A 27,776-nucleotide genomic window follows, 5' to 3' on the forward strand; every position below is an offset into this window, starting at 1 on the left:
CAGAAAGGTCAAACCAGTCTTTCTTCTCCCAGAGGCGGCAGCCCGGGGCCTGGGGAAGGATGCAGGCCCAGGAATCACTCAGCATTACCACCTACTTATTCTTTAACCCTGGACAACCTCTCTGAGCATCAGACACCAGTCTACTGAATGAGGGTGGCATCCCCTGCCCTGCCACCTACTTCATTCATTCCATGGAATGCCATGGAATACGGGATGCAGAGCCACCGCACACGACAGCCCCCTACAGCCCCAAGGAGTTACAGGAAGCACTGCTGACACTCCCAAGGTAGTTTAGAACTCTTCCATGGGAGGTAGACCATCAAGAAATATTTTATAGCATCAACACTGAGCCTAGTATTAAGAGGAGCCTGAGAACAAGCAATGACTTTTTTTTTTTTTTTTTTTTTTTTTTTGGTGGTACGCGGGCCTCCCTCTGCTGCGGCCTCTCCCGTCGCGGAGCACAGGCTCCGGACGCGCAGGCGCAGCGGCCGTGGCTCACGGGCCCAGCCGCTCCGCGGCATGTGGGATCCCCCCGGACCGGGGCGCGAAGCCGGTTCCCCTGCATCGGCAGGCGGACGCGCAACCGCTGCGCCACCAGGGAAGCCCCAGCAATGACTTTTTTAAATAATGGTTTGAAAACTGAATTGTAAAATATTAAATTTAACTAAACTTGACAGATTTCAGAAAGAACCATGAATTGTTTCATTTACCAAGGTAAGTTAAGTAATGCTTTTCTGACACTCCTCCCACTTGGCCTTCTACGTTCTTCCTTCCTGCAGCCGAGAAAGTGGAAAAGGGGCAGGGAGAGCTCTCAGAAACAATACTAAGACCACAGAGGCTTACACAATTCATAGGTCAAAGGTCAAGTCACTTCTAGAGCCCAGAAAACTCCTGACCTCTAGGCCTAGCCAGCTCTACCTGGCATCAGTGGAGGCTCAGCCCCCTTCCAGGAAGACCTGTGGCGAAGTCTTGGCAACCCAGGTATGCCCTCTAGGTCTTTCTCTGAAACAGGAGAAGTGCTGGATTGGCAAGGCTGCTGGACAAAACCCTGACCCCAAAGGTCAGAGTCACTGCAAGACCCAGCCCTCACACCTCTGCTGTTGTTTTTAAAAACCGCCCGTTGTGAAGCTGAGGCACAGGGGCTGGGACTAATGTCACCTTCCGGCCTGCCTCGAGTCTTCTACCTCCACGTGCATAGCTGGGTGACTCGGGGCAAACTGCCCCCTTGCTGACAAGCAGCTCCACAGTAGGATGCATCTTAAAGGCATCCAAGAGAAAACATGATTGAAGTACGAGTTTGGCCAGCTGGAGGACTCTGGACTCACCCCTCGAGGGATGCGGGGGTCAGACACACCTGGAGGGAGCATCAGGGAGAGACACCTAGGTCTGCTCATGGCCAACTAAGTCCCTTCACCATGAAGAACAAACCAGCACCGAGTCCTCGGCAGCTGTTCCTGGGGACCGGGAGAGATGTGATCTACAAGGCAGACGTGAAACTGACCATGAGCAGCCTAGGGAGAGAACAGGTATAAGATACGAAGCCCTTTGAAGGTCCAGAGAACAATAAAGATGTTAGGAATTAATTATCCAGAAAAAGAATTTCACTGACACAGAATTTAGGCAACACTGAAAACACAATACTAAGATATCAGTTCTGGAAAGACTCACAGACAGGAAGGGCAGCTTAGGAGGACACTAGAGAGACAAACACAGGAAAAATAAATATGGGGCTCTGGGTCCCCAAAGAAGCTACTAATGCTATTTACTGGCTTGGGTCATTCTCGAGAATAGAAAACCATTTTTTGGGCAAAGCTGCAGAAACTTCACATGGCAGGGGGAGGTCTCCCAAGGTTGTGGACACAAAATTACTATAATGATGGGGCTCTTCACTAAACTTCCTCACATCCCACTAGTATCTTCAGAAGCTAATACGTGACTTCTAGAGTCAGTCAGGGACTGGCTGATGAGTGTGTCTGAGCCCAGGACGAGGAATCCGGTCCACGGCTGTGGACTTGGGCGCGTCCAGACAGAGGGCACTCCGAGCCTCAGTTCCCTCTTCTGCAGGGCGGGAAGGGAGGAAGGGCTGGACTATGTGAGCTCTCAAGTTTCTTCCGGCCTGGATGTTCTGTGCGTCTAACTTTGCCCTGGTCATTAACAATGGCTAGGCACAAGGTGCCATCTAGCGGCACCACTTGTTCACTCTCACAAATGGCTCCAATGAAAGACCCCAGAGGAGCAAAATGAACTCCCAGGGACTCTAATTCCAGGGGTGAGGGCAGAGGAGGCTGGGAGGGGTGAGCACACTTCATGTTAGCGGATGTGACATAGTCATCTCAAGAAAATATAAGAGGTCTTGCTTTCCCTAAGAAAGCAACTCTTTTTTTATTTAGAAAGGCTAATCATATCCATTTGTCAATATTTTCAGCGTTAAGGAAAATAGTTTAAAAAACATAAAAATGTAAGTACACTCAAGAGTAACTGCTATTAAACAGTTCTGAACAGGCAGAAAATGTAGACTTTCCTTTTACAGAAAATGTTAAATCTGTAATAGCAGCATAATTTATATATAGAAAAAAGCTGGTTTTGAAAACCCAGATTTTTTTATACACAAAACATCTGTTTTTTTTCTATACACTACAACAGCATTTCCACTGGGAAATTGGTTTCTTCACATTATGTCACTTCCTGCTGCCATGTGCAGATACTAGCTTGAGTGCATCTTCAGCCCAGAGCCCCAGTTCCCGACGGCCTTCAGTCCAACACCATGGCGGAAAGCGCGTTCAGGTCTTTCATGTACGGATGAGCTGCCAAGATCTGGTCGATTTTCAGTCTTTGCTCTGAGTCAGGGAAGATCTTCAGAAGGGCTTCCCTTAGCTCGTTGGTTTCCGCAGAAGATCTCTGTGCTGGCATGGGCAGATTCTGCTGGATGCTGGGAAGGTTTGGCAAAAGTGGGAAGCGGGGTTGCTGAGGAAGCCAGTGGCTGGGTGGGGTGCCCTGAATCCGGGCTGGAGGCTGGTGGCCGGTGCTGGCTGCCTGGGTGCCAGGGACTCTGAAGCTGGGGTCAAACATGCCCACATTTGGCAGGGCATTGAGTAGAGGCTGCATATCTCTGTGAATGGAAGCAAGTCCCGGTGAGCTGGGTTATGAGATAAACAAGAAATCTGTCTAAACATCTGCTGCTGACATCAAGGCTCAAGGAGCTGCTCTCTGGCCTCTGAAGGCAAGAGAGAAGACTGCAGCCAAGGCAGGGATGGCAGCTGTCCACAGAGGGGCCCGTGAGGATGCCAGTGACACCACTTCCCGACCAGTCATGACAGGGAATGCTGGCTCTTCATGAGCGACTCCACCTCCCTGGCCTGCTGCTGTGAGGACTGACCCTATCCAGCTGCTTGGCTCTAAACCAGGGTGTGCCAGAATCACCTGGAAGCTTGCAAAAGAACTGGAAACAGGGCCCTACTCTCCTGCAGGTTCTGATTCTCTGTGGAGCCTGGCTGATGGGGCTGAGAAAAAGGAACCCACTTTGGGCAGAGAGGCTGCCTCCCAGCCCCTCAAGTCTGAGTGAGACGTTGGTGCCCACAACTTGAATGCATGTGAGTGTGTATACAGCGTCCGTACTGTTAAAAAGCCTCCCACTTGACTCTGCCTTGCAGCTGAGAAATGGGGCTGACTGAACACTTTTCCCAGCTTCAAAGGCTCAGTCCCTCTGTGGGAGGAGCTATTACGAACTTCTTATTCAATTAGTTAACACTTTTGTGAAGAGCCATTAGGTGAGCAGGCAGGACTGACCCTGCTGCCAGGCTGCTGAGGCTGTAGAAGGAGCTGGAACTCTCCTTCCATTGTTTGACCCATGGGTCTTGATGCTTGCACACAGGCCTCAGATCTTAAAGCCTAGCAGAGGATTTCCAAGTTCAGACTTCTGGAAGAAAAATGAGACATACGGACATCCAACAGGTGTTAAAAGTGGCTGCCGTTCTCTTGGTGTCGGTAGAGAAGCAGGACCTTTGGGAACTAAGTCCTCATCTGTGTAATGAAACCCAAAGGCTCAAAAGAAAAATGATTCACAAGACCTGGGAGCTGAAATCATGCTGGTCTTGTGTGCAAAAGACAGCTCTGTGTGAACCACCCGTCCCCCCAAAGGATCCTGTTATAAATGGAAAGGATCAGCTATAGTCTCACTGCCTTAAAAAGCTGGGGGAGCTGCGCGTCTGATTCCTTTCAGTTTAGACCTCCATAGCATCCCTGTGCAAACAACTGCTGAGAAATACACAGAAATGTAGCCTGTTTTACTTCAAAAAAGGGAAAAGGTCTATCACTGGGGAATATGATCTGCCACTTAGGCACACAGGACACTTTAGTTAACAACGTCCATTACTTGAAATTCTGAAAACAGAAACAACCAATAGCAACATGTCTTTAAACACAAACAAACAAAAAACCCCAATCCACAACAAAGAAAACCTAAGCTATCAAATCAATTTCGGATAAATACAGAATACTGGCTTCTCTATTAAGTGAGGTAGAAAGTAACACTTCCCCAGGCAGTGATTCCTGAATAGTAAATAAATTAATATAAGCATAAAATATTCAAAGCAAATGACTTGGGAAAATGAACTTAAAAAAGATATTCAGACACACACAATGAACCCAAGCAGCATTCACTAATAAGTGACCACTGGCAAAATCTGGTTTGTTTTCTTAGACCTACAGAAAATCTGGCTCCCCATCCTCTCCTGGGATTAAAACCAAAAGGACCACAAATGAAGATCTGGTCTTTGGGAGACATTCCGCATATATTTCACCAGCACTAAATCTAAGGCTATTTAAAAAAATAAAACACCATCTTTAATCTTTAGAGAGAGAGCACTTGCACAGAAGCACAAAGAACTGAAACAAACTTGTAAACGCAAGGCAATCTGGAAAAGGAAATACCTAAGGAAGACTTCCTTCCGAAGAAATTCTTCTAACCGAGGTCCACTTCTTCCCAGAGGATCATCAGGAACCATAAATATGTCCCCCACAAAGGTATACTGGAGCAATCTACAACATGGAGAACAATTAATGCTGGAGAAAAAAATTAAAAGACTGCTTAACTGCCTAAAGCAAAAAACAAATACACCCCAGTTAAACCATTTTCATTTCTCTTTTGGATACAAATATTGGTCAATACAACAGAGTAAGAAACTTTTACCCTATTGGCTCTCACATTTCTTAGCAAGACTTTCACATTTTTATCTGGGCCTGGGAAGCAGTTTCGTCTCCCGACTTTCAATGTAACTTTGAAAAATAAGACTGAAAGACTGTCTTAGGATACAACAGGTGCTTAGGATACAACAGGTGCTCAACCAAGGTTTAATTTTTGAATAAATGAGCCCATAAGCAAACCCACTGATGTTCTTTTAAAAAAGGGAAACAGTGTATGAAGAAAGAAAATTGAAGGTCAGTTGAGGATGATTTATCAAGTCTACAAAAATGTTTAAAAAAGAAAAAAGTCCAAATGACTGGTTTGCTGCTTGGACTTTGGTTTCTGCCTTGTTTTATGAATTCTGAAGGCAATGGGTTGGTGTGTGACTGAGTCCTGACTGCATTTAAACCTTCCATGCATACACAGATAGATGAGTGTCCAATAAATAGTGACAATGAGCCCAGGGCACAGATCCAACAGAAACACATACTGGAAGATTAATGGCTTGTCAACTGTACCCAGGTCAAAGACCAATTCTGAGTTCAGCTATCAACAACAGTTTTTTAACAGTCAAAATGCATATAGTAATTAACTTTCACCTGGGCATCATTTTCTAAAATGATGAACCAAAGAATCATTTTCTAAAATCCTCCAATGATTCAACAAAATATAAATACCAGACAAGGGGCAACTGTGAAACCCGTAAAGAGGTAAGTATGTAGTTACACTAGTTATATAATAGTTATACTAGATATTCACAGCCTTGACGTATGTTTTTTAGATTTGTGGCATTTATGACTCATCCCTGGCACTACCATAAGACTATTGCTTTTTGTTAAGTAACTTGTCAGACGATGCTTGTTAATGGAAAGTCCTGGATGCCTGTGTTCACTGATCTTAATGCAGCTGAACATGTTCAGAGTGTCATTACAAACAAAAAACTTACAGTGGTGATTGCAAACTCCTGACTTTGTTATTTCGGATGATATTCAACATGTTTTCAATATAGATGACTAAACTTGGTAAAATCATGGTAAAATGCTCAAGAAAAGCATCAGACAGTAAAAAGTAGAAACACTCTCTCCTCTCCCAAAAGTGAAAACCCAATCAGCATATTGATTTTGGTCCTACCCTCTTGATGAACTCATAGTTGTCAGTAAACCCCAACCTGCATATTTCATAATTGAGTAAAGTCAGGAGGCCCAATGACTCGCTCAAGTATAAGTATCCCTCGGCATCAGGGCAAGGTGAAATTAGGTGGCCGTTTCTGCTCCATCACAGTTAACAGAGAGTTAACTGTGCCACAAAGATGTGCCTCTTGCCTCCCGCCAGGGAAAACTGATCTACAGAAGACACCTGTGGGCACGAGAGCATGCTCACACATCACCTGCTGGAGCTACTGCTTTGTGTTGAGTCCTCCCACTTACTGAGAAGGGCCAGCCATCCTGTGGACTGGGAGCATAGTCTTATGATACTTTAGGTCCCCTACACTGCTTCCAAGGTGGACGCAAAACAAATAATAAACAACAAAAGACATCTCTGACCAAAGACAAAGAAGAAAATATTACCTTTTTGTAATTATTTCTCTCCAAGAGGCTGACTCAGTCACAAATTCTCTGAAGTTATCATTTGTTACAATTATGCCACCAGTTTTGTCCGCTAAGTGTAGTAGAAACCTATGGTAATATAAGAGTGGTTAAAACGGGCAAGCAGGCAGGCATCCCTGGCTCAGAGAAGCTGTGTTATAAGAAAACAAAAGGATTTCCTCTTCACAGGAAAATCACCAAAGAATTTGACCAAGGCTGGGAAGCAGAAAGTTAAGCCCTTGTCAACTGAAGATCAATCTGAAATACTGAACATCTGAAATTACTAGAATAATTATAAATGAAGATCTGGTTTTCATACAATCTAACTCTTTTTCAAAATAATCTCAACCGTAATTTATACATCTTTCTAGAGAAGTTGTATTATCAGTAAAGGGTGGTAATAAGATAATGCATGAGGACTAGAGCAGAGAATGAATAAGAGTTGACAAGCCTGTGAAATCACTGTTAGGTTTTTAGTTGCTAAGCTACGGTACTTTGGTTCTAAGATTAGCTGCTTGACACAGTCGGCCTTGCAATTTTTTTTTTTAATGCCTAAATTCACATTTTCTGCTCTGACTTAAGAAGAGATGTCCAGAACTGCCATTCAGTTTAGTCCAAGTTATAGATCCACTCAAATGCAAATTATGAAAAGATACATGGTAATCAGAAAGTTTAAGAATTAAATATTAAGGAGAATTCTATTTCATTGTTGGAGATTATTCATGTTCAAGCCCTCTTAATGAGAGATTTGTGAGGATAATATGAGTTTTATCTCCTAGTCAGGATAACCGCATTTGCCTGAGGCAATATAGACAAAGATAATGAAACAATAAAATAAGAGAATCACTACTAGAATTAAAGGTGCAAACAACTGCTTTTATTAAAAGTAGTGAGTACTTAAAAGAAGATTAAAAAACAAGCCTCATTAGTTTCAGAAATCTTAGGAAACCTTGGTAAGTAAATATGATTTCGCATTTTGGATTTATTAGTAAGTATCTTAAATTATTTCTAACTGGCATGAACTGTAAGTGGTAATATCTGCCCAGACGTATTAACAAAAATAGGTAGTAAGGGCTTCTGTGCATGTACTGTGAATCAGGACACATATTCACATCTGCTAAAAACCCAGAGAGCCATATAAATTAAGCAAAAGCCTAGCCTACACACTTGCATATGCATTCAATTTCTGCTGGTGTGAGAATGAAGCTGCAGCGTTAGAGCATCTGAAGGTTCTTCACGAGCCTGGCGGTCCAACCTGCCTTTTCACCTGAGCACTCCATGGTCCCTACCCCGTATCTTAGAGCTGGAGCAAGGGTGGGCCCTCCATCCCACTCTCCCAGTACCTTCTCACCTACGCCCCGGCCCAAAGGTGCCTCCTCCCACACTCTTCTTCATGCCACCCCTGACTCTCCCCATCAGATCTGGTCTCTCATACCAGCCTGGTGAAGGGTAAGGGGCTGTCAGTGAGAAGGCCCTTTGGCCGTTCTGCTGAATGTCCGCTGTCACCCCAAGTCCCCTTCCCCTGCTAAGCCTCTCTTTTCATCTCTCACCCATCTGACCGTCACTCACTACCTTGGGTTACAAGCTAAGCACTGTCTTCAATGTGCGGGAGCGCTGTGGGAGAACGCTGAGGCTAAACCACTAGGGGGCTTAAGTGCTAGAGGCCAGAGAGAAGAAAGAGGGTGAGGGCAGGAGAGGAAAGAACAGGCAGCCACTGTTTAGGTTCCCAGACACTTGTCATCTCAGCACCTGCTCTCTGAGCAATGTAACAACCTAAGAAATGCAGCTTATCCCTGTAACACGAGGGGCAGCTGAGACCATGTTCTATCATGTGGAAGAAATACTGAGGGCTCAGGCATCACAGTGACAGACTAAGTCACTGGCCAAGTATAACCAGGAGGAGACAGAGAAATGTTTGAAAACCACTCCTGAGGCTGCCACACTAAGACAAGACAAACATTACTTTTAGGAAGTATCAAAAAAGACTACAAACTCAATATCTGCTTTTACTTACAGATTCTCAGTCATGTTTTATTAAAAATTCTAACTCAACAGCTTCTTTGGTAATCTCCCTAAACCGTACAGCAAAGATCACTGAATGTATAACCTTAATGACCATAAATGTTAAAATTCTCAAACCCGAGTCAAGTGTGTCCACCGTCCGGTGGAGCAGGTGGTTGGCTCCTCACCACCCCACACCCACTTTAGAAAGGAAACCAGCCTTTCATACCTGTCATCATGAGAAGCAATTCTTTCTCCAAAGACCATCCGTGCAGGAGTTAAAGATAATATTCCGAGCTCCTGGAGCTGGGTTAAGAAGTGCTGTTCTGTTCATGGAATAAGTTGAATACACATTCAGAAAAAGGCTATCTTCCCAGATACTTAAATAAATGAAAGCACTCCCCAATGTTTCACCTGGGGAGTTGTGGGAAACCTTTTTTCTATTGACTCAAGAAGACTAAATTTTACCAACTTACTGGGAAGGAAAAAAAAAAAAAAATCAAGCAAGACATATACTAAGACAAATATAACATAAAAACTGACTTTAGCTATTTTTTAAACTTAAAACTGTTCAACTCATTTGCTTCTTAAATTAAGAAGAGTAAACCATAAACCTGTATTTAATGGATCTTACCATTAAGAACTTTTTCACAGCCACATTACAAGCAGTAGAGGACAAAGAGAGTAAGGGCAAGAGTCCCTGGGAGGGAGGGCAGGGCTGGGAACGGAAGAGTGATGGCAGTAGAAGCAGACAAACTGCTCTGTCCCGATCCCAAGAAAGGCCTGCTTGGTCCCTATTCCAGGAGTTTGTCAAATCTCCCTCTGGCTGGCATCCCATCTAACCTCTCTCTGTCATCTGTACAAACATTTACTGATTTTCATGGGAGTGGGCTGTGACAGAGGATAAAGGAGGGCCAAAGCCACAAACGAGTAATGGGCAAAAATGAAGCTAAAAGCTCAGAATCTAAGATCCCCACACACCACATTTCCTACGATGGTACTCACCACTGACTTAAGCTGAAATGCCCAAACATGGTGTCTTTATGATTCTAGAAATGCACAGCACATAAGGCTTACAAGACTCTTACAGGGATGTTACTGCAAAAATAACTGAAAAGAGTGGATCTGCCTCATTTCTCAAGTACCTCCTGTTAGGATCCATACATTCCCCTGAGTGAGGCAAGTTGGGATACTTGGGAAATGTGGTTTTACCACTTCCACCTCAACAGTGACGAAGTTTTACTTCCCGTTGTAAATGTGTTGGGTGAGTCCTGTTCTCACGCTTCCTCTTCCCAATCTACCTTTTGTTTCCAGGTAATCTGATGTGTTAAGCTGCCTGGCATAGCCCTTTCACTGGTTTTCCTATTACGACCCAAGAAACAGAAAAACTTTAAGCTTCTCTGGAATATTTAAGGATCTATAATAAGTTCAAATCTTTTGTGTGTGGCCTGCAGGTCGGCCATGCAGTACCATACAATTAACATAAATGACTTATATTAAGCTATTAAACAGACTGCTAAAAAGACATTCTCTTTGAGGGTTCCAAATTTATCAAACAGCCATTTTCAAAAATACTGTTTAAAGAGGAAGAAACCCAGCCTACTAGCAAGACATATTTAATCAACTTTTTAGAAAGTCAAAGAAAATTTTTGTGATATATAATGAAGTCTAATATAACTTTCTATATAAACAGCTATTTAACTTTCCAACCTTCCCCCAAGTATTTCTTATGCTGTAACACTCTTCAACTGACTTTTTTTTTACTGGGTGCAACGAATTTACAGTTTTGTTTTTAAAGCTGCTGCACATGACTCTATTCTAAGTAGTGTGTGTTGCAATTACAAGCCAACTCATTAAATACCTAATTGGTAATCTGGAAAAATCAGTTTGCCTCACCTGTGACATTAGGATCACGCCTTGTTCTCCACTGCGGGACAAATACAGTGATGTTTCTGTTGCCAAGCTTCCAAAAATACTCAACCGCAATCGCAATTCCACGACAAGAAAAGAACTTTTTCAGACCATGGCTATATGAGAAAAAGTAAAATTTATTTCAGTTTAAAGCATGTTTAAAGTATGTTAATTTTCACCACGATAACTTTAATTTAATAATTAATTATTTAATTTAGTAATTTCCTTTAACAGTCCGCTGCTCTGCAAGCCAAGAGAGAACCCATGATAGGAGGTAGGATTCTTAATAGCTCTGTGATTTCTGTTGTATTTTATTCAGCTGATTTAATTGAGTGTGCTTTTATGGTAGAAGGCATTTTTAGCTTCAGGGCAATACTTGTTTATTACACCTTTTATTTTTGTTTTCAGATAAGGAGCCCATTCTAGAGAGCCTTAGTCCACGGGCCTCTAAGAATGTTCTATGAATTTCATGAAGGAATTTGTTGCTGAAGCAGAAGCAGCTGTGATCAGAACTATTCCATGACATGGTCCTCACCACCACAACTTCCAAAGGCTTCGCGAATGCCTGTGGCTCCGGGAGGGCTGCATCCCCTTTCTGGAGAACTGTGAAAGTGACTCAGTTTACAGCTTCCAGGAAACAAGTTGAGGGCAAAGCTCAAGTGAAACTACCCGGGGGCCGTGGCCGTGATTTTGTTGAAGGAAGCAGAAAGCAGGCGGAAAATAAACACGGGACAGTACTGAACATGATTGAGCACACTTTTTCTGCAAAAGGCCAGGCACTGTCTGCTGCGCCACGGAACTGTCAACCCTAAGTAAAGGGGTATAGCTAAATTCCATGTTTATAAAAACAGGTGGTGGCCAGATTTGGCCCCTAACTTGTAACCCCTGGTATAGAGGATTAAAAACTGTTCCCCACCCCAAAACCTGGTAACAAATTTCAAAAGAAAAGAAGAAAAATATTTAAAATTTATTCTCCAGCAGTTAAGTAAAGGTTTTATTTAAAAAGTGTTTTTAAAAGTTGAAATTTTGCAGGTGGTAATCCGTTTGTCTACCCATGAGTATTAGAAAAAGGGAGAAATCCCTGTGATGTTACAGTTGAGATTAGCATGATCTGTCCTCACTGCTTCAATGATCGCCTATGATGCAATGACAGTAAATTCTGCATCTTCAGTCCTGTCTTCTCACATCTCAAAACCACTTGGCAGGTACTTCCTTCACTTGGAGCTCTGCCTCCTCAGGCACAAAGTGTCCCAAGTCACCCCCAGGCTCTGCTAATTCTAACCCACCTGCACTGACTCCAGTCAGACTGACTCTGAAATGCAGCCACGCAGTCTCTGATTCTGCTCAGGGCCTTCTACAGCACCATTCTTCTACACAAATCCAGTGCCTGGCTTCCAGGGTGCCTCCACACCTGACTAGTCAGATGGGCTCTGGCCAAAGCATACCTTCGGCTTCCACCACCATCCGTCATCACACTCTGGATTCTGGCCAGGTGGTCTTGCCATTTGACTCTTCTGGGTTCTGAGCTTTTTCTTATCTCTTAAACCTCCTCCCCGAATGCCCTCAGGACCCAAGGCCAGTCTCTCTTCTATGAAGCTGTCTCTAGACACAGGCCCTCAACCATCCCTCTTCTTTTCTCTGACTTGCTATCTTGTACTGTGCACCAGAACCACAGAACTTAGGAATGCATTTAAAGTCATGTTAGAGATAAAAAGAATGAAACACCTCTTGAGAGACAGAGCCACTTGCCCAGCTTGCACTGTCAGAAGGTGGATGAGCCGGGATTAGACTGACGTGTCCTCACTCCTGGGCCAGTGCCCTTTCAACTACCCCCCAGTGGTACTGTCCCCAACTAAATCTACATTCTCATGGAGCAGGAGTGGGCTGGACCTGTAAGAAACATCTAACGTCCAGAAGAGTGGCTCAGAAATGCCTCCTTTTAGAGGCTAAAGCCCACTCTCTTCTCAGTGAACCATAAATAAGAGACTGCACCGGCATCAGCTATACCCCAGAAAACGTATGCAAGTAAACAAACCCATTCTTGATGAAATAACTTAGCAGTGGTTTATTTATATAAAAGCATTTAACTATGGCAAGAATGTAGCAATATGACATTTATTACTGGGGCGGAGGGGGGGTAGTTTTTGTACAGGGGGTCTTACCCTTGAGATAAATGCACTAAAAAAGCTTATAAAGTGCCTTCTTAGTTTATTCATTAGACACAAATGTGTATGAACTCTTTTTCTCCTCTTTTCCTTAAATGCTTCTGTTGATGGAAACAGTAGAAACTGGGTGGAAATAAAGTCCCCAGTCCATTACCTTGGGTCACTAAGGAAAAGGAGGGAAATGACAGTAGCTAAAATTCTGCTGCCCTGGACCCCTCACAAGCTTAGAGGGGGACAGTGGAGTTTCTAGAAACATTAGCACTAAAACAAATTTCCAAAGGGTTAGTTACCCTCAAGTGATAAGATCAAATCACTTTTAATACCCTGAAAAATCTCTAGGGCTGTTTTAGGAATAAATAGCAGTTCAAAATTCTGGTAGAGAACAAATGGACTAATCCATAAAACAACAGAAACAAAATCAAGTGGAGCCAAATTACTGACCTTAAAATAATACAAAGTGTCCTTGACCTTGCCTACTTTTACTCTCACACCCTGACCAGGCAAAAAATGTGCTGTCTCCTAGCCTCCCTGCAATCAAACCAGAGCAACTTGCTGACAGGTAAACTCAGACCAGTGGTCTTTTCTGACTCAGAGACAAAGGGTATACATACAATAACACCTCTCTACCTCTGTGAAGGCCAAAGCTCTGGGGTTCCCAGATCCAAACATAGAATTAACAGATATTAAGCCTGAGAAGTCAGATGTGCAGGCTCTCAAGGGAGATTTAAACTCCTGTTTCCATAAACTTGGGAACAACTTATAATATCTGGTTACTTTCCATACTGTAGCAGACAGTCAACTAGAAAGAGGGTCCAAAGCAGAGAGGAGATGGGTAATAAATACCTGATAAACACTCATGGCCATCACAGAACCAAGACAAGGCAGTGTGGGAAAAGAGTGAGAAACCCTTTGAGTTACCCAGGAAAGAATAATCCCTTTCTATAGCTTCCACTTGATAAAAACAGCCATGGAACCCTGATATAGAAAGACTAGCATGAAAAATGGTTAAAATGTAGAGGCAAGTGAAGGGACAAACCTCATCTACATGGAAAATTATCTACACAGATAAGTCAGGTGCTCTTATGCTGAAGTTTCAGACTGAGAGAGACCAAGTGTTATCTGGCCTCCATGGTGATGCCTAGCCATACACCACAAACAATTTCCATTTACTCATCGTTTGACTCACTCATGGTGACAAATGGGAAAACCCAGTAGAGATATGCATAATCAGCAGCATTAAGTAGGGTATTTTGCAATTTCACACGGTGTGTTATAAACTGCAGACACCACGCTGGACAGACAAATAAACAAGGCTTTGCAGAAACCCAGGGATGGGTGGGCCTGAATGGCTCTAAGGTGGGGTTCAAACCTATTGCTTAAGAACTCAAATTTCCTTTTTAACTACTTCCTCCACTAGCTGGGTCAAATTAGTGAGGTTTACTCAGCAGTGCCTGAACAACTCAAGACTTATGTATCCAATGTTGCCAAGGCCTAAAAATTCAACCTCAGCTTCTGTGGGAAGAGAAAGGGTGTGTGATGGCTCTGGAGAGTAATATCATGGGCCCAAATCTCATATCTGCATAATCTTGGACAAGATTTTTAGGCCATATTATATACACTACAGATTAATTTTTACTTCACAAAACTGGTGTGAAGACGATATTTTAAAAGATAAAGTTGAGCACCTGACACATAACAAGTGTTTGTTTTAAGATTCCAAATATTTGGAGGCTTCCCTGGTGGCGCAGTGGATAAGAATCCACCTGCCAATGCAGGGGACACGGGTTCGAGCCCTGATCCGGGAAGATCCCACATGCCACGGAGCAACTAAGCCCATGCGCCACAACTACTGAGCCTGCACTCTAGAGCCTGCAAGCCACAACTACTGAGCCCACATGCGGCAAGTACTGAAGCCCGCGTGCCTGGAACCCATGCTCCGCAACAAGAGAAGCCACAGCAGAAGCCCATGCAATGCAACTAAGAGTAGCCTCTGCTCGCCGCAACTAGAGAAAGCCCGTACGCAGCAACAAAGACCCAACGCAGCCAAAAATAAATAAAAATAAAATAATTTATTTTAAAAAAAGACTCCAAATATTTGTTGAAATGTAATCCAAACTGATTACTAGAATAGCAATTGGAATAGCAATATAAATGGGTGGTGAAAAATCATTCAAACAATCCTAATCTTTCTTAGTCTTTAATTCATTGATTCATTCAACCCATCGTCACTGAGTGGCTACTAAGTGCCAGGCACCATGGACCTTGGGGTGAGTTCAGGGAACAGAACAGACACGCATCGCTTCTTTTATGGAATTTATAGTCTATAATTCACATATAATATTGAAGCAGTTGATTTAGAATGATTTTTTTCTGACTTAAAAAAATTAAGGTGAAATTCACATAACATAATCATTTTAAAGTGAACAATTCAGTGGCATTTAGTACATTCACAATATTGTGCAACCACCATTTATATCTTATTCCAAAACATTTCCATCACCCCAAAATAAAACCCTGTACCAATTAAAGTTTCCTCCCAGAATAAGAGTTAATTACTGATATTTTCAGATCAATCTACATCAAATTAAGTATAAGTCTGTCTTCTTAGGATAATACATTCTTTGTAAAAGAGTTGTTTTTAAGTTGAAACACCTCTGAATTCAAAGAAAATCGAAATCCTCTCTCAAATAATCAGCTTGTGGTTTCCCTTAGTGCACTAATTCAGCGGTTTTCAAAAGAAATAGTACTGTACTGAAGGGTGTTAGGAAATATGTGACACTGTTTTGGGGTGTCACAATGGCCGGGGGGCAGTACGGGCAAAGTAGGAGGGACTAGATATGCAAAATACCCTGTCAGTGCCACTCTAAATTCCAATAGCAACCCCTTTGAGAAATATACTAGTTACCACACAAAGGTTTTTTTTTTTTTTTTTTTGTGGTATGCGGGCCTCCCTCTGCTGCGGCCCTTCCCGTTGCGGAGGACAGGCTCCGGACGCGCAGGCTCAGCGGCCATGGCTCACGGGCCCAGCCGCTCCGCGGCATGTGGGATCCTCCCAGACCGGGCGCGAACCCAGTTCCCCTGCATCGGCAGGCGGACGCGCAACCGCTGCGCCACCAGGGAAGCCCCACAAAGGTTTTTTAAAAGTGTCATTATCACTGCTCATTCTACCTTAATTTGCATTTCTTAGTCTTTGAACACCGATTTGGGAAATCTCTCCACACACAGAAAAATGAGAAAGGATTAATATTACTCATAATCGTGACCTAAATTTTATATCATCATTTGGCTCAAGAAATTGTAACAAGGAACTACTGTGGGGCTTGGACTGTGAGTGACTGAAATTGCACTTTACATTTTTACTTAGATAATGCTATGCAGCTGTGGGTCATTTGCTGGGTTTCCCCCAAAAGAACTGCCAAGAAAACAAAGTGAAATGACAATAAACAGTATTATTTGGAAATGAAGACAAGTATATTACACATTTTTACTGCCTATATTCAAACTTTGACATATGAAATGCTGGCATTTTCTTCTTTTTTTGACAGCAAAGTACAGCACCATTCAAAAAAATAAAAATCAAAAGAATCCCTGGTATTTTAAAAAATAGATACTAAAATATTTATCGATGGAAATGAAATATCTGAGAATTCCTTCAAAATGGGTGAAAGGCAGCAGGTGGGGGTATAGGTGAAACAATGTTTGAAATGATGAAACAAGACGGGCCATGTACGTGATGGGCACATGGGAATCCCAAATGAAACCAACACGGAATTCATCCTATTATCTTCTTGTGAATTTCTTTGAAAATTCTAACAAAAAAAAATCAACAAAAATATACATAATACATAATAAATGTGTATTTTAACAATAAAACTCACTTTATTTTTCAATTTTATCAAGTATTCCTGAAAAATCAGGGGATTAACTGATCTTTTAGAACTCCTAGGAAAGAGGTCACATAAACATTCAGCAATTCAGAAAAGTACAGCTGACCGTTGAACAACACAAGGTTTGAACTTCAAGGTCCACTTAAACGTGGATTATTTTTTCCAGTAGTAAATACTACAGTACTGTATGATCCGAGGACGCAGAACAGCTTTATGGAGGGCCGAATGGTAAAGTTATTTTGCCTGGGCAGACCGTAGGTGCCCCCTAACCCCACATCGTTAAAGGGCCAATTGTATTTCAACGACTTCATTCCATGTCCAATGTCCATCGTTAAAGGGCCAATTGTATTTCAACGACTTCATTCCATGTCAGAAGGTCCTGCCAACCTTCCATGCCCCTTTTCTTGAACTGCAGCTACTTAAATGCTAAACCTTGAAGACTTCTTCAAAATCAGTGGAGTGACTGGTTTTGAAAACCGGAGGGAGACTACCTAGCAGTTGTTGAAATGGCGCGATAAAGATGTCCTTTAGGACGGGGCAAAAGGCTGTAGCCAAGTGAAACTCAGGAGGCCGAAACCTGCCTGATGTCAAACAGCTGCCCCACAGTGAGGTGGAGACTCTCTGACCCCCAAACTCTCCTTAGTCACTATATCAAACTGCCCCTTAGAGAACAAATCCAATCCCACACTGGAAGTATAAAATCAGAATCCTAAGAGGGTTCCAAGACAGGCTAAATAGAAACGATCATTTAACTCCTTTTACTAAAAACAAATATACAAACTTTTAGTAGGAGCAGAGGCCCATAAAGAAGCTCAAACTGAAGAATCAGAAAGGAAATTGCTATCACTCTATCAACAAAAGTATAACAGAAGTACATCACTCCTATCATCCCTGCACATACATGGCTAAAGACCTGGCATGCTGTACATAAAAAGAAAAAAATACCTTTTTTGTCTTAAGCTTCATCCTCGTATTCAAAACCTAATGGTGTTCATGGCATTAAGAATCTAAGGATTTAAAAGTCTCTTTACTGCTTATCACTGGGAAATGCAATGTGAAAAGGTTAAGTTTTCTATCATTCCTTGCTCTCAGAAATACAGGTTCAGCAGAGTGAAGAAAGAGTTTATACCATGCCAGAGGATGGAATAACAAAACTTTCCCAATCAGCTGTTTTCTTCTTACTTTTTGTCAGGTAAGGCTATAGGTCAACTACACAGACGCACAGGATAGTTCCTACAAACACATGCAATTCTGAGACATGGCTAAGAGGCCTATTGAAAACTATAATTTGAAGAGAGTGGACTTACGTAATTGCAACATTGCTCCCATCTATAACAATGTGCTTCAAATCCATCCTCCCTGGTTCATTTTTTAATTCCAGCTTGTAGGGCACTTTCAGAGTATCTCGAAATCTTTGAACCCCAGTAACTGAGGAATCGATATGCTCAGAAGGTCCTGCCAACCTTGCATCAGTAACTGAAGGTAACAGCTGGGGCAGCGGCATTGGTGGAGAAAGGGGTGGACAATTTGGCTTAGACTGAGGAGAGGTACAACACCTCGAGCGGTTTTCACAGGCAGACTTCATATTATTTGGAAGCAAGGGTTCTGCTTGCTGCCGCACACCATTTTCAGGAAAAACTGGAACTCTGGGCTGGTGACTTGAAGCTCCTCTTGAAACAAAATTGACAATTTCTTTGGGACTTGAAGGGGCTAGAGAGGGTAAAAGGCCATCAGTTTCAAGGTCTATATTACAAATGTAGTTCTGATTTGAACTCCAGATTTCTTGTTTCTGTTCTATTGGCACTGTTCTGAAAGTATTAATTTTGCAATTTGAGGTACATGATTTCGATTCTACTTTGAATGGTAACTGAGAAAAATTTTCTACCATATTTTGCTGTGTGTGAGTCTGTGTTTTCTTTGGAGTGGAATCTGCCGTAAGCTCATTTATGCTGCCACAAACACCTTTATTTTTGGTTCTGTTGGTCTCTGGATACACAGTACCAGGTGGAAATTCTCTGTCTTCTTGGAATCTTTTATTTTCCTTTTCAATTTCCTCCAAGAGTAATAATGGTTCAGTAGATGGCCCATACTCCCTAATGACCTTTTCTACAATTTCTTGGGAATAGCCCATGGTTTTAAAAAAGTTTACAAGGATGTTGTATTCCATTTCCTCAGTAGTGTCTTTTACATCTGGACTTAAATTTTCGGCATCAGTAGAAGAATCAGATAGGTCAATGATTACACTTCCAGCTAATGTCTTACCATCACGTAAAAGCTCTCCCTCTTGAACATTTTCCAAAGAAAACTGTTTCTTGGTATGCCTTTCTTCAGAATCAGAAAACCTCCTTTTGTGACAAACTCTGTCTTTGGAAAGCGCCTCTTCATCTGGCATTACACCATTTATCGGAACAAAAAGTACATCTTGTGAACTAGAAAAGACTGTGTCCATTTGTTTTGTAAGCTCAGAAACAGGAGTCCCAGCTTTATTTCTTGCCTCTTCCTGCAAAACAATTTCATCTCTGGAAATATTCAGCCCTGTGGCAGCATTCTGTGTAAACTCTGTTTGTTTAGAATCTGTAATTTCAATTACATCATCATCTGCTGTTTCAAATAGATTCTCCTCACCTTGGGTGAGTGCCAAAAGTTCTTTTTTCAAGGAAGTGGGTAAAATCAGCAAGTCCATTGTGTAACTGTCTGCACGAGCTTCAACAAATTGTTTAAATTCCCTTTTTACCTCTGATTCTTTTTGGCTGTTGGGTAGGTTCTCATTATTCTCGAAGAGCTTTACAAACTGCTGAATGTGACTCCTAGCCATGACCACAGCTTCGGCACTTCCTCTGATGCCAAGAAGACCGATGTCGAGAATGCAGAGATCGGCACAGGTGTCCTGAATCAAGCTTTTCAGAAACAGGCTCTGTGCCCCAACAAAAATGCAGTGCATGGCCTTGGGGTAACATTCTCTTTCTTCTAGTTCGGGTTCACAGATTCCTTTAATATATTCCTGTAAAGAGAAAATAAGAAATTATATCAATTTACAAAAGCTCCTTACAGCACATTACTATGTTACACATGAAATTACAAATATCAAGCTGCACAAAAGTCAAAAGCATGCTAATATCCTTGGAAAAAATACCACATTTTAACTGAAATATTTAAAATAACAGATGTAAGTCACTTAATTGTTTTCAGAGGAACTGAAAACTTTGCATCTAAGTCTAAAAGGTAGGTATGTATAACATTTTCAATAGTGTATCTCGCAATGTGATCTTAGGAGTTTGCCCAGCTGCACGGTGGATAATGACAAGATTGGATTTATTTATGTCTATAAAGAATAAACATCTTTGCTTGCTACTAGTCATTTATTACTACTATGACATAATTAAGAGAGAAGATAATCAAATCAAATGATTTACTCCAGAACAAACCTTGACTTTTGTTTTGCTACTATTGTTTCCAGATGAAACAGACTGATTTTTTTGAATGCATTTAAAAACAAGATCAGTTTAACAAAAAAATTCTTCTAGCTGGCTGGAACAATGTATATACCCTATATACTTTTACGTCTGTTTTCCAAGAAAGACCAGACTATTTAAATGTAGATCTAAATATAAAGAACCACAGAATGCTGAATAGTACTGCCTTTCTCAGATATAAAGCTACGATTTCCAGTGAAATTTGGTATTGAAAGAGGCCTGAATGAGGTAAAAAAGGGAACTGGGTTCTTAAGCAATTAGGCTGCCACTGGAGGCTGAAGAGTGAACCAAGTAAACGTGCAAAAAGCACTCACACCAACAGTGGAGCATACTTGTTAATAACCTGGGCACTGGAACCAGTTCCTAGGCTCAAATTCCAGCCATGCAACTGGTGACCTTGCTCAAGTTACCTAACCCTTCTGAGCCCAGTTTCTGCAACAGTGAAAGAGAGAGAGGCTAGTGCAATCTCAGCTGTTTTGAGGAAATTCAAAGAAATAATAAATGTAAAGTTCTGACAATAGTGTCTCACACGTGCTTACTAAATAATAAACACTTACTTCAAATTATCAGTGAGAGCTTTCTGGACAGACATCTGTAAGAAATGAGCCTGGTGATATCTGATCTATACTTCACACTAAAATCAGAATGGCAAATTCCAAAATGGTGCTATTTTAAAAAGTTCAACCTGTGCAACTGGTTACAATGAGGCTTTACAAACTTGCACCTACTATGTACACTTGCTGTTATAATGGCCACATGTCCTCCACTAGAATTTATAAACAAATGTGTACATATTCCTTGTTTACACACTTTGAACTACCAGATTCCTACAAGGAGATGAAACACCAGAAATACAAGGAAAACATCAAGGGGAAAAGCTCAACCCATGCAGTATAATAATGCTCAGTCATGAGTTCTTTACTCTCTTATGTTCTTTTGGATAAATGTGGAGTATCTATGGGCTTGGTGGTATGAATGAATCCTTTGTCAAGTTAAGTGGCTTGCAAATATTTTCTCCTAATCTATAGTTTGTCTTTTCATCCTCTTTTGTGACAGAAAAAGTTTTTGATTTTAAGGAAGCCCATTTATTGGTTTTTTCTTCACCAACTTAGGTCCCAAAGATTTCTCGCGTGTTAGCATCTAAAAGTTTTACATTTAAATCTATAATCCATTTTGAGTTCATTTTTGTTATCAAATGCGAGGCTTCGTTCGAGGTTCATTTTTTGCTTATGGATATCCAGTTGCTCTAGCATCATTTCCTGAAAAGACTATCTTTTCTCTATTGAATTGCTTTTGCCTGTTGTCAAAAATCAGTTGGCCAAACTTGTATGGGTCTATATCTAGGTTTCCTATTCTGTCCCATCAACTTACGAATTTATCCCTTCACCAATACCACAGCCTTGACTACTATAATTATCTAATGTCTTAAAATTGGACAATGACTGCTCCCACTTTATTCTTCTTTAAAAAATTTTTAGCATTCTAGCTTCTTTGCCTCTCCATATCAAATTTTAGCATAATCTTATTTAGCAATTCTGATAAACTTGCACATTGATGTCAGGACAAATGACATCTGCCGACTCTTCTGATACATGAACATGGTATGTCTCTCCATTTCTCCAGATCTTTGCTTTCTTTCATCACTGTTTTATAGTTTTGAGCATACACGTTTTGAGTCCTATACAAGTTTTATGAGGTTTATGCCCAAGTATTTCATTTTTTTGAGCAACTGAACATGGCACTGCATTTTAATTTTGGTTCCTATGTGTTCATTGCTAATAAATAGAAATACAATTGATTTTTGTATATTGATCATATATCCTGTGACCCTGCTGATCGTATTTCTAATTCTAGGATTTTTTTCTTCTAGATACCCTGGGATTTTCTATGCAATTATGTCATTTCCTTTTGTTTTTTTCTCATCTATATGCTTTTTACTTTCTTGCCTTATTGTACTGGTAGAACTTCCAGCACTGTGCTGAAAAACAGTGGTGAGCTGACATGCTTGCTTTTGTTCAGTCTTTGGAGAAAACATTCAATCTTTCACCATTAAGTTAAACTTTTTGTAGATATTCTTTATCAAATTAAGGAAGTTACCCTATACTCCTACTTTTCTAGGAGCATGAACATGAAACATGAGTGTTGAAACTTGTTAAATGCCTTACTAAATCAATTGATATAATCATGTATGATTTCATTTCTTCAGCCTGTTAGTATAATAGATTACATTAACTGATTTTTCAATATTTAACCAGCCTTCCATCCCTGGAATAATCACCACTTGGTCATGATGTATAATTTTTTTAATACATCGATGGACTCTATTTGCTATATTTTGTACTGCCTTGTCTGGTTTTAGCATCGGGAAAATACTGATTACAAATGAATATAGGAGTGTTCTCTACCCTTGTATTTTCTAGAAGAGATTGTACAGAATTGGTGTTAACTCTTTTAAAAACACTTTGTAGACTTCTCCAGTGAAACAGCTTGGCTCAGCGATTTCTTTTATGAGAATTTAAAAAAAAAATATTTATTTGGCTGTGCCGAGTCTCAGTTGCAGCACATAGGGTCTTTATTGTCGCACGCGGGAGCTTCACTGCAGCATGCGGGATCTAGTTTCCCCGACCAGGGATCGAACCCAGGCCCCCTGCATTGGGAGCGCAAAGTCTTAACCACTGGACCACCAGGGAAGTCCCTTTTATGAGAATTTTATTTTTTTTTAACATCTTTATTGGAGTATACCTGCTTTACAATGTTGTGTTAGTTCCTGCTGTATAACAAAGTGAACCAGCTCTACATATACATATATCCCCATATCTCCTCCCTCTTGCGTCTCCCTCCCACCCTTCCTATCCCACCCCTCTAGGTAGTCACAAAACATGGAGCTGATCTCCCTGTGCTATGCGGCTGCTTCCCACTAGCTATCTATTTTACATTTGCTAGTGTATATATCTCAAAGCTACTCTCTCACTTTGTCCCAGCTTACCATTCCCCCTCCCCGTGTCCTCAAGTCCATTCCCTACGTCTGCGTCTTTATTCCTGTCCTGCCCCTAAGTTCTTCAGAACCTTTTTTTTTAGATTCCATATATATGTGTTAGCATGTGGTATTTGTTTTTCTCTTACTGACTTGCTTCACTCTGTATGACAGACTCTAGGTCCATCCACCTCACTACAAATAACTCAATTTCATTTCTTTTTATGGCTGAGTAATATTCCATTGTATATATGTGCCACATCTTCTTTATCCATTCATCTGTCGATGGACACTTAGGTTGCTTCCATGTCCTGGCTATTCTAAATAGTGCTGCAATGATCATTGTGGTACAGGACTCTTTTTGAATTATGGTTTTCTCAGGGTATATGCCCAGTAGTGGGACTGCTGGGTCATATGGTAGTTCTATTTTTAGTTTTTTAAGGAACCTCCATACTGTTCTCCAAAGTGGCTGTATCAATCTGCATTACCCTCTCCAGCATTTATTGTTTGTAGATTTTTTGATGATGGCCATTCTGACCGGTGTGAGGTGAGTGTGAGGTGATACCTCGTTGTGGTTTTGATTTGCCTTTCTCTAATGATTAGTGATGCTGAGCATCCTTTCATGTGTTTGTTGGCAATCTGTATGTCTTCTTTGAAGAAATGTCTGTTTAGGTCTTCCGCCCATTTTTGGATTGGGTTTTTTGTTTTTTTGATATTGAGGTGCATGAGCTGCTTGTATATTTTGGAGATTAATCCTTTGTCAGTTGCTTCATTTGCAAACATTTTCTCCCATTCTGAGGGTTGCCTTTTTGTCTTGTTTATGGTTTCCTTTGCCATGCAAAAGCTTTTAAATTTCATTAGGTCCCATTTGTTTATTTTTGTTTTTATTTCAATTTCTCTAGGAGGTGAGTCAAAAAGGATCTTGCTGTGATTTGAGAATTTTAAAACTATTAATTCAATTTCCCTAACAGCTGTAGGTCTATTCAAATTATCTGTTTCATATTGGGTAAGTTATGGTAGTCTGCACTTTTTGAGGAATTGGCTAATTTCATCTAAGTTTTCAAATTTACATGTGTAAAGTTGTAGGATTTCCTTATCTTTTTGATGTCTGCAGGGTCTGTAGCTGACATCCTGATTATTAGTAATTGATGTCTTCTTCAGTGTTGCTGAAGTTTGTCAATTTCACTTTTTTCCCTAAAGAACAAGCTTGTGGTTTCATCGAGTTTATTATTTCTGTATTTTCAACTTCAGTGACCTCTGCTCTTTATTTCCTTCCTTTCGCTTACTTTGAGTTTATTTTACTCATCTTTTTCTAGTTCCTAGAGGTGAAAGCTTAGATTATTGATTTGAGACTTTTCTTCTTTTTTAATGTAATATGTGCTATAAATTTCTCTTTCAGGGGACTTCCCTGGTGGCGCAGTGGTTAGGAATCTGCCTGCCAATGCAGGGGACACGGGTTCAATCCCTGGTCCAGGAAGATCCCACATGCCATAGAGCAACTTAGCCCGTGCGCCACAACTACTGAGCCTGTGCTCTAGAGCCCGCGAGCCACAACTACTGAGCCCGCGTGCCACAGCTACTGAAGCCCATGCGCCTAGAGCCCATGCTCCGCAACAAAGAGAAGCCACCGCAATAAGAAGCCCACACACCAAAACGAAGAGTAGCCGCTGCTCACCGCAACTAGAGAAAAGCCCATGCGCAGCACCGAAGACCTAATACAGCCAAAAATAAATAAATATATTTTAAAAATTTTTAAATATTTCTCTTTCAGCACCGCTTTAGCTACATCTCACAAATTCTGATATATATTATTTTCATTTTCCTTCAGCTCAATGTATTTTAAAATTTCTATTCCAATTATCTAATATTCAGAGGTCTGTTGTTGAGTTTCCAAGTATTTGGATATTTTCTTGTTATCTTTCCGTTACTGATTTCTAGTTTGATTCCTTTGTGGTCAGAGAACACACTCTATATGATTTCAGTTCTTTTGAATTTGTTGAGATTTGTTTTATGCCCAGGTTATGATCTATCATGATATGCATTCCGTGGGCATTGAAAAGAATGTGTATTCTGCTGTTGCTGGGCAGAGTGTTCTACAAACATCAATTAGAACCTGGTTGGTTGGTGGTGTTGAGTTCTCTTATATCCTTGCGGATTTTCTGTCTCATGGTTCTATCAACTGTTAAGAGAAACATGTTGAAGCCTCCAACTGTTACTGTAGATATGTCAATTTCTCCTTTCAGTTCTACCCGTTTTTGTTTTAACTATTTTGCAGCTCTATTATTAGGAATATACACATTTAGCAATGTTATGTCTTCTCAGTAAATTGACCCTCTCTTTGCTCTGAAGGCTATTTTGTCTGACAGTAATATTGCCACTCCAGCTTCCTTTTGGTTAATATTTACACGGTATATTTTCCCCTCCTTTTAATTTTAACTTACCTATATCATTATATTATTTGAAATAAGTCTCTTGAAGACACCACACAGTTTGGTTGTTTTTTAAATCCATTCTGATAATCTCTCTTAAATTGGTGTGTTTAGACTGTTTAATTTTAATGAAAGTATTGGTAAGTTTGGATTTAAGTCTATCATTTGTTTGTTTTCTGCCTCTTCCCTATTTTTAATTCCTTTTTTCCCTATCTGGCCTTCTTGTGCATTATGCAAACATTTTTTAGTATTACAATGTAATTTACTGCTTTTTACTGTATCTCTTTATGTAGTTTTTAAAGTAGTCATGCAATCAATTACATACTTAATTTTCACAGTCCACTTAAAATCAATAGTCTATCATTTCAATAGGAATGTATAAACCTCACCACCCATACTATTCATGTTTTTTATTTTCTATATCTTACGATGCTTTGACATCTTGGGAGGCCTTTCAGACCTGGGGAGAGACTTACCCACCCAGCTAGCTAATTCCTAGGAGTTGTGGCCAGCCTGCTTAGGGCATGCCTTTCGAGTACAGTGCTGTGCCCCCACCCCTTCTCCTTATCTAATTCACAAATCAAGCCCTGTATCAAGCCAGGACCAGGTACCAAACAACTAAGGACAGCCCCTATGCCCCAAAGCTGGCAGGGATTATCCAAAGTAGCCAATCCTGCCCTGTTTACCCTGCTATGCCTTTCCCCTTACTCCTGCTTCTGCCTCCTGCCAAAAACCTGATGGCCCTGCAAGGTGAGGCATGCCTTCTTGTCTTGGGAAATGTTAAGTGATCAATATCTTCTTTCAATGGCATTGACTTCTCCGTGCCATCACTCAGTCACCTCCATAACTTAAACTCCTGTGGGTATAAATTTTAGAACACCACCATCATATGGGTTCCTTTACCCTCAGTCTCTACCCTCCCTGCTCTCTTGTATGTTACAGCTATCTCATCAATTCCACGTACATACATTTGAAATCCTATCAGATGATGTCATAAATTTTACTTTCAACCATTAACTCACTTTAAAGAACTCAACAGGAGAAAGTAATCTATTGTATTTACCCAGATATAGTATATCATTTCTGTCTAAAGAACTTCCTTCAGCAATTCTTTTCCAGCAGGCTACTGGCAATGATTTTAGTGTTTTCTTCAACTGAGAATGCTTTACCATGTTTTATTTCACTTTCATTTCACTTGACAGAAAATTCTTGGTTAACAGTCCTTTTCTTTCACCACTTAAATAATATTGTGTCACTTCTCTGGTCTCCATGGTTTCTGATGAGAAATCTGTACTCATTGTAGTTGCTGTTCCCTGAACTGTGTCTTTGTCTTGATGCTTTCATGATTTTTAATGTGTCTTCAGTTTTCAGCAGTGTGGTTATGACATGTTTGGTGTGGAATTCTTTGAGTTTATTATGCTTGAGTTCACAGCTTCTTGAATCATTATGTTTACATTTTCTGCCAAACTTGGGAAGTCTTCAGCTATTATTTCTCCAAATATTTTTTTTAGCACACTTTCTCCTCTACTCACCTTGTTCAGATTAGATAACTTCCATGTTCTATATTCAAGTTCATTGACTCCTCTGTCATCTCCATTTAAAAACTGAGTTCAGGGACTTCCCTGGTGGTCCAGTGGTAAACAATCCGCCTTCCAGTGCAGGGGATTTGGGTTCGAGCCCTCGTCAGGGAACTAAGATCCCACATGCCGCACGGCAACTAAGCCCTCACGCCACAACTACTAAGCTCGCACGCCTTAACTAGAGAGCCTGCATGTTGCAAACTACAGAGCCCACGCACCACAAATACAGAGCCCACACACCCTAGAGCCTGCATGCCACAACTAGAGAAGAGAAAACCTGCACTCCACAACTAGAGAGAAGCCCGTGTGCCACAATGAAGAGCCCTCACGCTGCAACGAAAGATCCTATGTACTGCAACTAAGACCTGACGCAGCCAAAAATTAATTAATTAATTGATCTTAAAAAAAATTTAAAAATACCATAAAAAGAAACGAAACTGAGTTATTTGTAGTGAGGTGGATGGACCTGGAGTCTGTCATACAGAGTTAAGTAAGTCAGAAGGAGAAAAACAAATACCGTATGCTAACACATATATATGGAATCTAAGGAAAAAAAAATGTCATGAAGAGACTAGGGGTAGGACGGGA

The 27,776-nt window shown here is 41.0% G+C and overlaps 1 protein-coding gene across 2 annotated transcripts in view; it reads right to left on the bottom strand.

Annotated features, from left to right (window-relative positions):
- Positions 1–1,805: 1,805 nt before the first annotated feature.
- N4BP1 (NEDD4 binding protein 1) overlaps positions 1,806–27,776 on the bottom strand; it is a 46,257-nt gene continuing 20,286 nt past the window's right edge. The window contains exons 2-8 of one of the 2 annotated variants that reach the window (XM_055078960.1): positions 24,855–24,891; positions 18,040–19,733; positions 10,666–10,796; positions 8,999–9,095; positions 6,751–6,858; positions 4,930–5,037; positions 1,806–3,109 (exon numbers count right to left, since the gene is read on the bottom strand). In XM_055078960.1, the coding sequence (XP_054934935.1) occupies positions 2,752–3,109; positions 4,930–5,037; positions 6,751–6,858; positions 8,999–9,095; positions 10,666–10,796; positions 18,040–19,733; positions 24,855–24,875 (2,517 nt within the window). In that variant the 5' untranslated portion in view covers positions 24,876–24,891 and the 3' untranslated portion in view covers positions 1,806–2,751. The remainder of the gene's footprint in view (positions 3,110–4,929; positions 5,038–6,750; positions 6,859–8,998; positions 9,096–10,665; positions 10,797–18,039; positions 19,734–24,854; positions 24,892–27,776) is intronic. The other variant, XM_024124980.2, reaches the window with a different exon arrangement.

Source organism: Physeter macrocephalus, chromosome 17 (genome assembly GCF_002837175.3).
Source record: "Physeter macrocephalus isolate SW-GA chromosome 17, ASM283717v5, whole genome shotgun sequence".
NCBI classification, from domain to species: Eukaryota; Metazoa; Chordata; class Mammalia; order Artiodactyla; family Physeteridae; genus Physeter; species Physeter macrocephalus.